Source organism: Lithobates pipiens, unplaced genomic scaffold (genome assembly GCF_037356315.1).
Source record: "Lithobates pipiens isolate NorthernLeopardFrog02 unplaced genomic scaffold, aLitPip1_a1.2 Scaffold_23, whole genome shotgun sequence".
In the NCBI taxonomy this organism is placed as follows: Eukaryota; Metazoa; Chordata; class Amphibia; order Anura; family Ranidae; genus Lithobates; species Lithobates pipiens.
This window is the reverse complement of record NW_027507785.1, coordinates 15,069,142-15,085,313: the sequence shown is the minus strand read 5'-3', so window position 1 is coordinate 15,085,313 and position 16,172 is coordinate 15,069,142. Positions and strand designations below refer to the sequence as shown.

Below are 16,172 nucleotides of genomic sequence, written 5' to 3'. Positions count from 1 at the left end.
CAAATTTGAATAGAAAAGAATAGAACAGAAAATAAATTTATAAAATAGAAAAGAATAGAATAGAATAAACAAATAGAAAAAGAATATACATTTTAAAAAAATTGAATAGAATATAACCATTTCCCAAAATTCAAATAGAATCAATTCGAATTTGAATAGAATAGAAAAGAATATATTAGAATAGGAAGATTATATTCATTCTATTCTATTCATCGTGTGTATTCTTGAATCTCGGTGTGCTTTGTGTATTTCCTCCAGATCTCATAGTCATCCAGTGTGAGACTTCCTGTAATAAAGACCCGCCCGCTTCTGCTCTCTCTCCTGGTGCAGGGTGACCGGTCTTGTCTCCGCCCCCCTCCTGTCCTTTTTTCTGCAGACAGCCTGTAGTGGGTGGAACCTGCTGGGCCCCTCCCACAGCTCTGCCCCCTGCACAGCCCAGTGATGATGTCACTGCTACCTTTATAAGGTGATATCTGGGTTTGCAATGGTATTTGATATTCACAAGCTGGATTTTTTTGAGCCACCGCTCCCACAGGGGAGAGAGCCAACAGTACTTGGGAGTTCTGGGAGCGGTGACGTCCCCCATAGGCTTAAATGTCCCAACTGTTGTTTGCGCTCCCTCCTCTCCCCTGCAGGCGCTGCTCACTGACAGGAGGAGGCGCAGACAATGCCTAGGAAATCTGGGAGCAGTGACATCAACCATAGGCTTCCATGTCTCAGCTATTTGCGCTCCCTCCTCTCCCCTGTAGCGGCTGCTCACTGACATAGGAAGAGGTACTGACAATGCCTAGGAAATCTGGGAGCAGTGATGTCACCCTTAGGCTTCCATGTCCCAGCCATTGTCAGCACTCCCTCCTCTCCCCTGCAACTGCCGCTCACTGACACAGGAGAGTGGAGGGGGTGCAAACAACACCTTGGAATTCTAGGAGTGGTGACGTCACCCATAGGCTTCCATGTCCCAGCCATTGTTTGTGCTCCCTCCTCTTCCCTGCAGCCTCTGCTCACTGACATAGGAGGCACAGACAATGCCTAGTAAATCTGGGAGCAGTGACATCAACCTTAGGATTCCATGTCTCAGCTGTTTTCAGCACTCCCTCCTCTCCCCTGCAGGTGCTGCTCACTGACATAGAAGGAGGCACAGACAACACGTAGGAAATCTGGCAGCAGTCACATCACCCATAGGCTTCCATGTTCCAGCCGTTGTCGGCACTCCCTCCTCTCCCCTGCAGGCGCTGCTCACTGACAGGAGGCACAGATAATGCCTAAGAAATCTGGGAGTGGTGACGTCACCCATAGGCTTAAATGTCCCACCTGTTGTCAGCGATCCCTCCTCTGCTCTGCAAGCGCAGCTCACTGACACAGGAGAGAGGAGGGGGTGCAAACAACGCCTTGGAATTCTAGGAGCGGTGACGTCACCCATAGGCTTCCATGTCTCAGCCGTTGTTTGTGCTCCCTCCTCTTCCCTGCAGCCTCTGCTCACTGACATAGGAGGCACAGACAATGCCTAGTAAATCTGGGAGCAGTGACATCAACCTTAGGATTCCATGTCTCAGCTGTTTTCAGCACTCCCTCCTCTCCCCTGCAGGTGCTGCTCACTGACATAGAAGGAGGCACAGACAACACGTAGGAAATCTGGCAGCAGTCACATCACCCATAGGCTTCCATGTTCCAGCCGTTGTCGGCACTCCCTCCTCTCCCCTGCAGGCGCTGCTCACTGACAGGAGGCACAGATAATGCCTAAGAAATCTGGGAGTGGTGACGTCACCCATAGGCTTAAATGTCCCACCTGTTGTCAGCGATCCCTCCTCTGCTCTGCAAGCGCAGCTCACTGACACAGGAGAGAGGAGGGGGTGCAAACAACGCCTTGGAATTCTAGGAGCGGTGACGTCACCCATAGGCTTCCATGTCTCAGCCGTTGTTTGTGCTCCCTCCTCTTCCCTGCAGCCTCTGCTCACTGACATAGGAGGCACAGACAATGCCTAGTAAATCTGGGAGCAGTGACATCAACCTTAGGATTCCATGTCTCAGCTGTTGTCAGCACTACCTCCTCTCCCCTGCAGGCGCTACTCACTGACAGGAGGCGCAGATAATGCCTAAGAAATCTGGGAGTGGTGACGTCACCCATAGGCTTAAATGTCCCACCTGTTGTCAGCGATCCCTCCTCTCCTCTGCAAGCGCAGCTCACTGACACAGGAGAGAGGAGGGGGTGCAGACAACGCCTTGGAATTCTGGGAGTGGTGACGTCACCCATAGGCTTCCATGTCCCAGCCATTTTTGGCATTCCTTCTTCTCCCCTGCAGCCGCTGCTCACTGGCACAGGGGAAAGGAGTGAGCTCCAACGACCGGAAAATCTGGGAGCAGTGACGTCACCCATAGGCGTCCATGTCTTAGCCGATGCCAGCGCTCCCTCCTCTTCCCCACACTGCAGAAAGTGGTGCATGCACTACTTTTCAAAAACGCACCACACCCAATCACACGGTGCAGCGGTAAGGCGCTGTGACTGCGAACTGCTTTAACATTACTTTGGCACCCGTAGAAGATCGTGAAGGGGGTGCATTTTAAGTGCGGTGTACGTAACGCACCTATCCCGCACCGCATTCTGCTGTAAACCCGGCCCCTAATCAATAGACTCCATCGAGTAAATCAATGGATAATTTCATTGTATTTACTGGGGCGGTGGCTGGCTGGAAAGACTCCAAAGTAATAAATAAAATTTATTTCTATTTAAACCCTTAATAGCTGTAATCATCCCAAATGAACGCCTTCTTCCCCTTCTCCTGTGAAACAATTTTTTGCTTTTTTTTTATTTTATTTTTTTTACCATTATTTCCTTTTTTGTTGTTGTTGTTTTTCATTTGTTTTGTGTCTCATAACTAGAAAACGTGCAATACTGGAAATATCTTTGAACCAGAAATATTAAACCACAGGTCAAACCCGCAGAAAATTACATTTTTATATCTTTTTTGTCCATAGATAATAAAATAATTTTTGAAATGCAATATCGAAAAAAAGAAAAACGTTGTATGTATTTTGATCATTTAAAGTATAACTAAAAGCAAAACTTTTTTTTGGCATAGAGTGGAAATGGATTAGAACCCCCGGCAGGTTTTTTTTTTTTTTTTAGCTGTCTGTGACCCCATTAGGGCGATTCACTCTCTATATCCCGTTTAAGGCTGGGTTTCCACTATTGCGACCTGAAAGTCGCGCAATTTCGCTGCGATATTTCCTGTGATTTTGATGCGACTTGAAGCAATGCCTGTGTATTCTTGAGGTCTATGGACCTCAAGTCGCATCAAAGTGGGACCAAAAGCAGTGCAGGGACTACTTTGAAGTCTCCGCGACTTGCAGTCACACAGATAAGAACGGTACTCGTTGGAAATCATGGGGGCAGAACTTTGTCATGCGACTTTGCAGTCCCAAGTCACATGACAAGTCGCACTAGTGGAAACCGAGCCTTACCGTTATCACTGAGAGTGAAGGTGAAAGAAAATCCTAAATCGTGGGTTGTCCTCAGGACGCTAGTTCTGGTGACAACCGGGGGGATTCCCTCACTTTGGAGGGATTTCCTCTGACTTCCTGTTTTGGCTATGGGACAGGAAGTCAAGGGAAATCTGGGGCAGGGTGGGACACAAAAACTGAGACGGATTATGACTGTCCCTTACTTTACCCAAGATAAAAAAAAAAGTTTTTGCCTTCCGTTCTATTCTAAGTAAAAGGTTTTGGGAAATAAACAGTCCCACAGTGGAGATGTAAGGCCCCTTTCACACGGCGGTGGGTACATCGGTGGTAAAGCGCCGCTATTTTTAGTGGCGCTTTACCATCAATTTTGTGGCGCTGTTCGGCCGCTGGAGGCCGGGAAAGGCAGCAGCGCTATGCCAGTGGTATAGCCACTCTGCCCCATTGATTTCAATGGGCAGGAGCGGTTTAGGAGCGCTGTATACACCGCTCCAAAAATGCTGCTTGCAGGAGTTTTTTTTTTACCGTCCTGCAATTGCACCGCTCCAGTGTGAAACTACTCGGGCTTTCACATTGGAGACACAGGAGCGGCTCTTTGCAGGCGCTACTTTTAGCGATGTAGCGTCTCAGTGTGAACGGGGTCTAAGCTTTGCTGTGCTCCATTGGTGGTGTGCGGGGACAAGAGCCGAAGTGTTTAAATAATACACTAAATAAATTATTTTTATTTTAATTAGAGCTAAAAGATTTTTTTTTTTTTCGGAGAGAGTAAGTGAGGATTATAAACTGTCAGTTTTCTTCCTGTTCCATAGCCAAAACATGAAGTGAGAGGAAATCCTTCCAAAGCAAGGGATTGCCCGATTGTCACCAGAACTAGTGTCTCCATTGAGATTTCAATTCACTTCCTGTTCCATAACCAAACTAGGAAGTGAGAGGAAATCCCTCCAAAGCAAGGAAATCCTTGGTTGTCACCAGACCTGGTGTCTCCATTGGGGAGATTTCCCTTCACTTCATATCCCATAACCAAACTAGGAAGTGAGAGGAAATCCCTCCAAAGCAAGGAAATCCTTGGTTGTCACCAGACCTGGTATCTCCACTGGGGGGGGATTTCCTTTCACTTCTTGTCCCATAATCAAATTAGGAAGTGAGAGGAAACCCCTCTAAAGTGAGGAAATCCTTGGTTGTCACCAGACCTGGTATCTCCATGGGGGGGGGGGGGGAATTCCCTTTACTCCATGCCCCATAACCAAACTAGGAAGTGAGAAGAAATACCTCCAAAGCAAGAAAATCCTTGGTTGTCACCAGACCCAGTGTCTCCATTGGGGACATTTCCCTTCAATCAGGTCATCAGACCTGGTATCTCCATTGGGGGGGGGGGGGGGGTGGTCCCTTTACTCCATGCCCCATAACCAAACTAGGAAGTGAGAGGAAATCCCTCCAAAGCAAGGAAATCCTTAGTTGTCACCAGACCCAGTGTCTTCATTGGGGGGATTTCCCTTTACTGCATTCCCCACAACCAAACTAGGAAGTGAGAGGAAATCCCTCCAAAGTGAGGAAATCCTTGGTTGTCACCAGACCCAGTGTCTCCATTGGGGAGATTTCCCTTCAATCATGTCCCATAACCAAACTAGGAAGTGAGAGGAAATCCTTGGATTGTCACTATTTATTTCAGTTACTCATATAGCGCCATCAATTTACGCAGCGCTTTACATATACATTCACATCAGTCCCTACCCTCAATGAGCTTACAATCTAAGGTCCCCAACTCACATTCAAACATACTAGACCTGGTGTCTCCATTGGGGAGATTTCCCTTCACTCATGTCCCATAACCAAACTAGAAAGTGAGAGGAAATCCTTGGTTGTCACTAGACCTAGTGTCTTCATTGGGGAGATTTCCTTTTACTTCATGTCCCATAACCAAACTAGGAAGTGAGAGGAAATCCCTTCAAAGCGAGGGGACCCTTGGTTGTCACCAGACCTGGTGTCTCCATTGGGGATATTTCCCTTCACTTCATGTTCCATAACCAAACTAGGAAGTGAGAGAAAATCCCTTCAAAGCGAGGAAATCCTTGGTTGTCACCAGACCTGGTATCTCCATTGGGGGGGGATTTCCTTTCACCTCTTGTCCCATAACAAAACTAGGAAGGGAGAGAAAATCCCTTCAAAGCGAGGAAATCCTTGGTTGTCACCAGACCTGGTATCTCCATTGGGGGGGGATTTCCTTTCACCTCTTGTCCCATAACAAAACTAGGAAGGGAGAGTAAATCCCTCTAAAGTGAGGGAATCCCTGGTTGTTGCCAGAGCTAGTGTCTCACACCACTGGAATATTTCCCCTCTATTCCTGTTCTGGGGACAACCCAAAAGTGGTTCTTATGCCGCGTACACACGAGCGAATTGTCCGGCGTACTTAGTCCGGCAAACAATCCGGCGGACTTTCTATCGAACGGACTTGGCCACACACGGACACACAGAAAGTCCGGCGTTTGCTAGCGCGATGATGTACAGCACGTACGACGGGACTAGAAAAAGGAAGTTCAATAGCCAGTAGCCAATAGCTTCCTTTTTCGTACTTGCTTCTGAGCATGCGTCATTCTTAGTCCGCCGGACTTGAGTTTCAGCGGACAATACGTTCGTCAGTATGCTAGTCCGGCGGACTAAGAATGACGCATGCTCAGAAGCAAGTACGAAAAAGGAAGCTATTGGCTACTGGCTATTGAACTTCCTTTTTCTAGTCCCGTCGTACGTGAAAGATTGGACTGCAAAACTACTTTCTTAGTCCGCCGGACTTTACGCTGGAAAAGTCCACTGAAGCCCACACACGATCGAATTGTCCGGTGAAATGCGTTTCATCGGACTAAGTACGCCGGACAATTCGATCAGGTGTACGCGGCATAAGCCCTCTCCACTCTACCCAAAGCTTAATCATACTTTGATTCATAAATTAAACATTTCCAGCCAACTCATAAAGCACAGTCATTGTGTAGTAGCTCCTCAGTCTCTTCATAGAGCACAGTCATTGTGTAGTAGCTCCTCAGTCTCTTCATAGAGCTCAGTCATTGTGTAGTAGCTCCTCAGTCTCTTCATAGAGCACAGTCATTGTGTAGTAGCTCCTCAGTCTCTTCATAGAGCTCAGTCATTGTGTAGTAGCTCCTCAGTCTCTTCATAGAGCTCAGTCATTGTGTAGTAGCTCCTCAGTCTCTTCATAGAGCTCAGTCATTGTGTAGTAGCTCCTCAGTCTCTTCATAGAGCACAGTCATTGTGTAGTAGCTCCTCAGTCTCTTCATAGAGCACAGTAATTGTGTAGTAGCTCCTCAGTCTCTTCATAGAGCACAGTCATTGTGTAGTAGCTCCTCAGTCTCTTCATAGAGCACAGTCATTGTGTAGTAGCTCCTCAGTCTCTTCATAGAGCACAGTCATTGTGTAGTAGCTCCTCAGTCTCTTCATAGAGCTCAGTCATTGTGTAGTAGCTCCTCAGTCTCTTCATAGAGCTCAGTCATTGTGTAGTAGCTCCTCAGTCTCTTCATAGAGCACAGTCATTGTGTAGTAGCTCCTCAGTCTCTTCATAGAGCACAGTCATTGTGTAGTAGCTCCTCAGTCTCTATATAGAGCACAGTCATTGTGTAGTAGCTCCTCCGTCTCTTCTCCTCTGTCGCTGAGCTGTAAAGTGCAGTTGAACTCTTCCTGGAAGGCTTGTAGGAATGGTGGGATGACCTCTTCCACACTGATGTCTCTTCCCAGCTCAGTGCTCAGAGAGGTGACCCCCTTCCCCTCGATCCCGCACGGCACAATGTGGTTGAACCATGTCAGGTCGGTGTTGCAGTTCAGGGCTAATCCATGGGAGGTGACATGGTGAGAGCAATGGACCCCTGCCGAAGGGAAGAGATGGATTCAGTAACTTCACCAAAATAACACACAGGTGCAAAAGTACAGTAGGTGACAACTGAGCAATATGGACACAAATGTTGTTTTAGTTTAGGTTTGAGCGTGGAAGGTTAGAACCCCTGGCAGGTTATTTATAGCTGTCTATGGGGTCAATTCACTAGGGTTTACTGCATGTGATAACGCGGTCAAGTGACTAATGTGCATAAAATTATTGCATGCAGTAAATGAAGTACAATTCACAAAAAAATAAAAGATAACGCTTATGCAGCATTTACTGCAAAATTAAAAACGTGCCGGTAAATCAACCCTAAACAGATCCTTTACAAGAGATCAATGGCTACAAGCTTGCGTATTCGCTCACAAATGTGCAATCAGTGTGAGATTGCAAGAAACATCTTTTAAAAGCTTAACAAATTGGTACATAACTCCAAACAAATGACACAAATGGTTTTCGACAGTTCCTGGAGATTGCTGGCGCTGCAACCAGGAAGAAGGTACCGTACTCTCTGCCATATCTGGTGGGAAGGTGACTTGATTGAACCCTTTTGGATCCAAGTAATCAAGATTATAAAACACATTCCAAAAACGAAAATCCACTCAGACACCACTTGCTGTCTCATAAATATTACCAATTGCACCTTGAGAAAATACAAAAACTTCTTGACCAGATTCTTAACCACTTTCAGAACGGACCAATTTGCTGGTCAAAGACCAGACCACTTTTTGCGATTCGGCACTGCGTCGCTTTAACTGACAATTGCGCGGTTGCGCGACGTGGCTCCCAAACAAAATTGACGTCCTTTTTTTCCCACAAATAGAGCTTTCTTTTGGTGGTATTTGATCACCCCTGCGGTTTTTATTTTTTGCGCTATAAACAAAAATAGAGCGACAATTTTGAAAAAAACGCATTATTTTTTACTTTTTGTTATAATAAATATCCCCCAAAAATATATAAAAAAACATTTTTTTCCCTCAATTTAGGCCGATACGTATTCTTCTACATATTTTTGGTAAAAAAAAATCGCAATAAGCGATTATTGATTGGTTTGCGCAAAAGTTATAGCGTTTACAAAATAGGGATAGTTTTATAGCATTTTTATTAATAATTTTTTATTATTTTTTTTTTTTACTAGTAATGGCGGCGATCTGCGATTTTTATTGTGACTGCGACATTGTCGGGGACCCATCGGACATTTTTGGGACCATTGTCATTTATACAGTAATCACTGCTATATAAGTGCAGTGATTCCTGTGTAAATGACACTGGCAGTGAAGGGGTTAACCAGTGGGTGGCAGTGTAGGGGTTAAGTGTTCCTAGGGGTGTGTTACTAACTGTGGGGGGGTTGGGCTTTCATTTAGTGTACAGTGATCTCTGCTCCAATCACATGGAGCAGAGATCAGCGTCACTAGTTGCTAGGCAGAATGGAAAAATGTTGTTTATACAGCATTTCCTCCACTCGGCCGCTCCGTGAGACGATCGCGGGGATGCCCGCGGTGATCGAGTCCGCGGGTCCCGCGACCGGACTCACGGGGGTCCCGACCAGCGCGGGAGCGCGCCGCCGGCGGCGCGCTCCCGATGGCACGGCGGCAACGAATATTGGACGTACATGTACGCCAATATGCCTGCCCGTGCCATGCTGTCGACGTACATCGTCGTGCGCTGGTCGGGAAGTGGTTAATCACAGCGGCAAAAACAGTGATACGGAGGCACTGAAGAGACACCACCGCGCCCACAATCAAAGAGGGGCTGGAAGAGATACATCTCCTCAAAGGCATGGAGGAGATCAGGGCAACAACACAAGGGAATACAGAAACATTCAATACATTATGGCAGCCGTGGATCATCTTTAACCCCTTCCCGCCGAGCGTACGCAGATCTGCGTACTCGGCTTCCGGGGGTATACCGGGATGATGCCCGCACCTGCAGGCATGATCCCGGTACCGTTTTCTTCAGCAGGCAATTGGCTATCCAGGCATAACAACCGATGTGGCTAAAAGCCGCTCGGCTGTTATGCTGGAGGAGCAGGAGGGGACGTCCCCCCCTCTTCCGCCGCCTCCCGCCGCTGTTACCGGTGCTCCCGCTCGATTGGGAGCACCGATTCCATGTCCGATGCCTCCGGGTGCTGGGGAGGAACTGGAACGAAGCCGTAGTCGGCTTCATTCCAGTCTCCTCACAGTAAACACGGAAGCGACGTCATGACGTCACTTCCCGTTTACTCGGCTGCCAATGGCGCCGGTTTTAAAAATATATCCGGTATTCAGAATCGCCGTTTTTGGCGATCTGAATACATTGAAGTGTAAAGGAGGGGTGGGGGGTCTTTTAGATCCCCGATCCCTCCATAAAGTGTACCTGTCACCACCTATTACTGTCACAAGGGATGTTTACATTCCTTGTGACAGCAATAAAAGTGATCAAATTATTATTTATTTTTTTTAAAACAATTTAGTCATTTTAAAATAAATAAAAAAAATTTTTTTCAAGCGCCTGCCGTCCCCGCGAGCTCGCGAAGCAAAGAAAACGCATACGGAAGTCGCGCCCGCGTATGTAAACGGTGTTCAAATCACACATTTGAGGTATCGCCGCGATCGTCAGAGTGAGAGCAATAATTCTAGCACTAGAACTCCTCTGCAACGCTAACCTGGTAACGGTAAAAAAAAATTAAAGCGTCGCCTATTGAGATTTTTAGGTACCGTACTTTGTCGTCATTCCACGAGTGCGTGCAATTATAAAGTGTGACATGTTTGGTATCTATTTACTCGGTGTAACATTATCTTTCACATTATGCAAAAAAATTGGGCTAATTTTACTGTTTTGTTTTTTTTAATTCATGAAAGTGTCCCTTTTCCCAAAAAGTTGCGTTTAAAACACCGCTGCGCAAATACCGTGTAACATAAAATATTGCAACAATCGCCGTTTTATTCTCTAGAGTCTCTGCTAAAAAAATATATATAATGTTTGGGGGTTCCAAGTAATTTTCTAGCAAAAAATATGGGTTTTAACTTGTAAACACCAAATGCCAAAAATAGGCTTAGTCACGAAAGGGTTAAATACGCTGACTCTTATGCCACTTTCACAATAGACCTTTAGAGCAGGGGTCCTCAACCCCCGGTCCTCGGCCCACTTCCGGGCTGTGGCCCTTTTGCGGGTGGCCGCAAGAGACATGCTGGGCTACCGGCAAGAGACATGCTGGGTGGGTGGAAGAAGCGAGCGGGCGGGCAAGCAGAGATGATATCATCTCTCTCCGCTCCCTCTGCATCACCGCTCTTCCGCCCTCAAAGCCAGTGCTCTGTCTCAGTGTCGGAGGTGCAGCGGGGAACAGAGAGATGACATCATTTCATACTGCCTGCCCCACATCGCCGCTCTCCTGTGGCTCCTTGGTGTGTGAAAACGTATTCCTTGTTCAGCAGCGCAGATTTCCTGCCCCCCCCCGAACAGCTAATCAGGAATGGCAGAAGGGTGGAGCCAGAGACTGACAGCCGAAGGAGTCCCGGACCCTCCCTCTGTCAGATGAGACCAGCTGCAGCATGAGGAGAGAGACACCCTGCAACATCCAGAGGGGCGATCCCACAGAGATGTCATGTCATCAGTGACAGGTGAGCTGTGTGTGGGAGTACAGGTGAGGTATGCTGGGACTTGTAGTTTACCCCCTCAGCCGTCTGCCTGACAAACCACAAGGGGCGCTCCACTCAGGGGCGCTCCACTCTGTCCAACTTAGTCCGCTGAATCGTGTTTCAGCGGACAATCCGCTCGTGTGTGGGCTTCAGCTGACTTTTTCAGCGGACAGTCTGACGAACAAAGTCTTACGGAATTTCCGTAAGACAGTCCGTCCAAACTTGGTTTCAGCGGACAGTCCGCTCGTGTGTAGGCAAGTTGGACGGACTAAGTATGGCGCATGCTCAGAAAGGATTTACACGGCGGAAGGTTGCATTGCTGTGTATTGGACGTCGTTTTTCTAGTCCCGTCGTACGTGCTGTACACGTCATCACGCACGCTTTCAGCGGACTGTCTGCTCATCGTGTGTGGTCAAGTCCGTTCATTCAAATTTTGAACGGACTGTCTGTCGGATTGTTTGACGAACTTAGTTGGGCAGACAATCCGCCCGTGTGTACGCGGCCTCACTCTGCATCTGGTGACAGGCAACGTGGCAGGTGGCAATCCACATCTTGTGGCAGGTGATGTGGCAAGTGACATTCCGCATCTGGTGACAGGCAGCGTGGCAAGTGACTATGCACATCTAGTAGCAGGCGACAGTGGCAAGTGACACACTCGGGGCTCCCACTGATTCTACAGTATGGCGAGTTGAACTATTTCATTTATTACTGCAATGTAATAATAGAAATAATGCGCTTCAATCACCCCGAAACCATATCAACCATATCAAGGATGGTTGAATCACTAACACCAGCCATTGCCCGTGAAAAATCGTGACCCATTACCCCCCCCCGCACAATTTTCATCTACACAGCCGGTCTCCGGTGCCAAAAAGGTTGGGGACCGCTGCTTTAGAGTATAAAGAATCGCGAACAATCAATATTCTTCTCCCATTTTTATTTATTCTTCTCTCCTTCTCTTTTCTTTCATTTCTCGCTATACTTTTAAGGGCACTTCTCAGAGGCCCACAAATTTTATTCTTCTTTTCAAATTAAATAAATAGATTTTATTACACAAACTCCGAGTATTTCTAAATAGACCATTGATGTAATGATCGGCTGATCACAAAGCAATTTTGTTGGTTTTACTAGTAATATATATTCTCCACCACTGAACTCAATTATACTTTGTTATATTTTAATATGATACTCCTGTACAAATGTTAGTATTATTGTACAATTGTTATATCTAAGATCCAATGAAAGCTTATTGTTTAAAAAAAAAAAAAAAAAAAAAAGTGCCGGTAAATATAGTGTAAAAACCCACGCGGTGAGCTCTTAAAGTGGTGTTGCCACCAAAAAGTAAAAAAGTGTTTAAAATTCTTAAAAAATAATTGGAAAAAAAAAACATTTTTTTTACTCACCTCTAAATACCTGTTGCTAGGGGGTCCCTCGTAGTCTGCCTTCTTCCTTGCCCGGGCTGGTGACATCATTTCCCCTCGCGCCGCACAGTCATCTGGGACCTGTCACGTGTCCCAGATGACTGTGCGGCGTATCACGGCGCTCTGCGCCGCTCGTGCATGCGTAGTGGGTGCACAGCCGGGTGCCCACAGTACGAATGACGGCGCCGAGAGCGGAGCGGGGAACGCATCGCTGGGCCCTGGGACAGGTAAGTGTCCGATTATTAAAAGTCAGCAGCTTTTTTTTTTTTAAGGGGCACCCCACTTTAAGTCCATTTTAAAAACGGAACAGAGAGTAAAAAAAAAAAAATGTGATATTTATCACCAGGGTTTTGCTGGCGGTATCACGTGCAGTATTTGTCAAAAAAACAGTGTTGCGAAGGAGGCAGGCTCGGAAGCCAGCAGCTGCGTCCTTAAAACGGAGTTCCACCGAAAAAAAAAAAAAAAAAATTAAACGTCAGCAGCTACAAATATGGCAGCTGCTGGCTTTTAACTTGTTCAGATTTGCCGGGAGGGCGTCTATTGACGTCCTCCCGCGCCCGAGCGGCCTGCGCGCCTCCTGCACGGCGCGCCCTGCGAGTCTATGGGACTCGGCTGATCACAGATCGGAGTAAAGGGGTCCATCGCCACCCCTTACCGCGTAGTCAGCTGTCAGCCAATGACAGCTGATCATGTGATGTAAACAGAGCCGGTGATCGGCTATTTTTTCTCCTCGCGCTGATAGCGTGAGTAGAAAAAATAAAAACCTATCACCGGTGGCTGTGAGAGAGATAACAGTCCGGATCACAGAGAGCTGCCGCCAGCTCCTCAGTGCCCGCCAGTACCATCTATCAGTACACAACAGTGCCGCCTACCACTGCCCACCAGTGCCACCCATCAGTGCCCACAATCAGTGCCTCATCAACAGTGCTGCCCATCACTGCCACCTACCAGTGCCATCTATCAGTGGTACCCATGAGTGCCGCCTTATCTGTCCCCATCAGTGCCGCCCCATCTGCGCCTATCAGTGCCCACCAGTGCCGCCTCATCTGCGCATATCAATGAAGGAGAAAAATTACCCATTTGCAAAATTTTATAACAAACTATGAAACATGTTTTTTTTTTTCAAAATGATTCCATCTTTTTTTGTTTGTTTAGCAAAAAATAAAAACCCAAACGGTGATTAAATATCACCAAAAGAAAGCTCTATTTGTGGGAAAAAAAAATGATAAAAATCTAATTTGGGTACAGTTTTGTATGACCGCGTTGTCATTCAAAGTACGTCAGCGCTGAAAGCTGAAAATTTGTCTGGACAGGAGGGGAGGGGGTTTAAGTGCCCAGTAAGCAAGAGGTTAATATTAGGACACTTACCTGTCCAGGGCGCCCGCGATATCCTCACCCGAAGCCGACCCATCCCTCGGCTCCCGGGTGGAGTCGCGGCCATCTTCGGTAAGGGAAACAGGAAGTGAAGCCTTATGGCTTCACAGCCTGGTTCCCTACTGCGCATGCGCGAGTCACGCTGCGCGTTCTAAGTGGTCCCTGCTGTCTTCTGGGACCTGTGGGTCTCCCAGAAGACAGCGGGGGGGGGGGGCAGAGGAGGGGCAGGACATGGCGTAGATTGTGGCGATCTGTCCTCGGAAGTGAGAGCAAATAACTGGATTAGACAGGTATCTGCTTCCCCCTGAAAGGTGCCAAATGTGACACCGGAGGGGGGAATGGATCAGCAGAAGTTCCCTTTTTGGGTGGAACTCCGTTTCAACAATGGATGACTCATCAGCTGGCAGCGGGTTCCCCGCTGACAGCAGAATGTAAAGAAACATGCCAGTAATTATAAATTATGGGGAAAAAAACAGCCCCTTTCCCCCCCAGTCCATACCAGGCACTGTGGTTCACCCCCCCTGCAAACAAATCTATACCAGACCCTTATCCAAACATGTAGCCTGGCAGGTAAGGAAAGCACCTTCCCATGGGGACAAGAGTCTCCCCCCACATCCCTGGGCTGTGGTTGTCGGGGTCTGTGGACAGGGGGCTTATCAGAATCTGGAAGCCTCCTTTAACAAGGGTCAGATGCCCCCCACCAAGAAAGTGTAAAAGTGAATAAAGACAGGAGACAGTTTTTGACAAGCCCTTTATTAAAAAAAAATTCCCCAGATGTAGATCCATCATTGCATGCTAGGTCAGTGACATCACAGGGGGGCGGTGACATCACAGGGGGGCCGTGCCACCAGGTGATGTTGCCGGATGGCCTCGCCTCTTACCTGTTTAGGAACTGTCACACGGTGGAGCAGGGAGACCGCGACAGTGGAGCTTTTTTTTTTCCCCCGGGTCCGGCGGTGTGATTGCCGATGGATCTATAATCAGGGGACATTTTTTTTTTTTTTTTAATAGAGGAATTGACAAAAAATTGTTTTTTTTTCTTTTTGATGCCTTTTTTGATTAAGTGAGTAGGGGTACAACGTACCCCGTATTCATTCACATAGGGGAGGGGGGCCAGGACCTGGGGACCCCTTGTTAAAGGGGGCTTCCAGAGTCTGATAAGCCTCCCGCCTGCAGACACCCAAAACCACTGGCCAGGGATAAGGGCCTGGTACAGATTTGGGGGGGAGGGGGGGGTGGCCCTATTGGCATGGGGTTCCCCTTAAAATCCATACCAGACCTGAAGGGTGTGGTATGCATTGGGGGGAGGACCCCCACGCAGTTTTTTTCCATAATTGCAGGCATGCTTTTTTTTTTAGTCACCTCAAATAATATACAGGACATGCTGGGAGTTGTAGTCCCCTCGTATAATACACAGGACATTCTGGGAGTTGTAGTTCCCCTCGTATAATATACAAGGACATGCTGAGAGTTGTAATCCTCCTCATATAATAAACAGGACATGCTATGAATTGTAGTCCTCTCATACAATACACAGGACATGCTGGGAGTTGTAGTCCTCCTCATACAATACACAGGACATGCTGGGAGTTGTAGTCCTCCTCATACAATACACAGGACATGCTGGGATTTGTAGTCCCCTCATACAATACACAGCACACAGAGTCCAGGCAGAGGTCAGTCCTCACCTATGGCACAGATCTTCCTCTCTCCCACCCACACTCCGGTCTCCTCAGCCCGCTCCCCGGTCACTCCCAATCCCCGGCACAGGCCTATGGCCGCCCCCTCCAGGCCGCACACGTATCTCCGGAGGCCCCGGTGCAGGCGGCGGAGGCTGAGGACCGGGTAACACACCAACTGTCCGGGGCCATGGAAGGTGATGAGGCCTCCGCGGTCCGTCCGCTGAAAGTCCGCTCCCAGGGCCCGGAGCCTGGCCTCTTCCTCCTCCGAGTACCGGCTCTGCCGGATCCCCACCGTGTACACCGGCCTGTGCTCCAACAACAGCAGCCGGTCCTCCCCCCGCTCCGCGCACAGACGGACGCTCCGGGCCTGGGCCCGCACAGCCTCGGGGTAGGACAGCAAACCCAGGCGCAGGACGCGCAACATCGGCCGGCCCGCCGAGTGCGACATACCGGGGATCGGCCGCGGCCTGCTGGAGGGGGCGGGGACGTCTGTTCAGGGTCACAGGCTGGAGGACTGCAAGTCCCAGCCAAGACTATTGAGGCACCACAGGTCCCAGCTAGGCCCTATAAAACACCACAAGCCCCACCAAGAACTAATGAGGCACCACAGCTCCCAGCTAGGCCTTACAAGGCATCATAACACCCAGCCAAAATTAATGAGGCACCACAAGTCCCAGCTAGGCCTTATACTGCACCACAACTCCCAGCTAGGCCTTACAAGGCATCATAACACCCAGCCAAGATT

At 48.2% G+C, this 16,172-nt stretch overlaps 1 protein-coding gene across 1 annotated transcript; it reads right to left on the bottom strand.

Annotated features, from left to right (window-relative positions):
* Positions 1–2,939: 2,939 nt before the first annotated feature.
* LIPT2 (lipoyl(octanoyl) transferase 2) lies at positions 2,940–15,934 on the bottom strand. The gene is made up of 2 exons (XM_077451204.1): positions 15,434–15,934; positions 2,940–7,322 (listed from the first exon to the last, which is right to left on the bottom strand). Exons 1-2 carry the CDS (start codon positions 15,873–15,875, stop codon positions 7,048–7,050), a joined length of 717 nt encoding a protein of 238 aa, XP_077307330.1. The 5' UTR covers positions 15,876–15,934; the 3' UTR covers positions 2,940–7,047.
* Between the last annotated feature and the right edge of the window lie 238 nt (positions 15,935–16,172).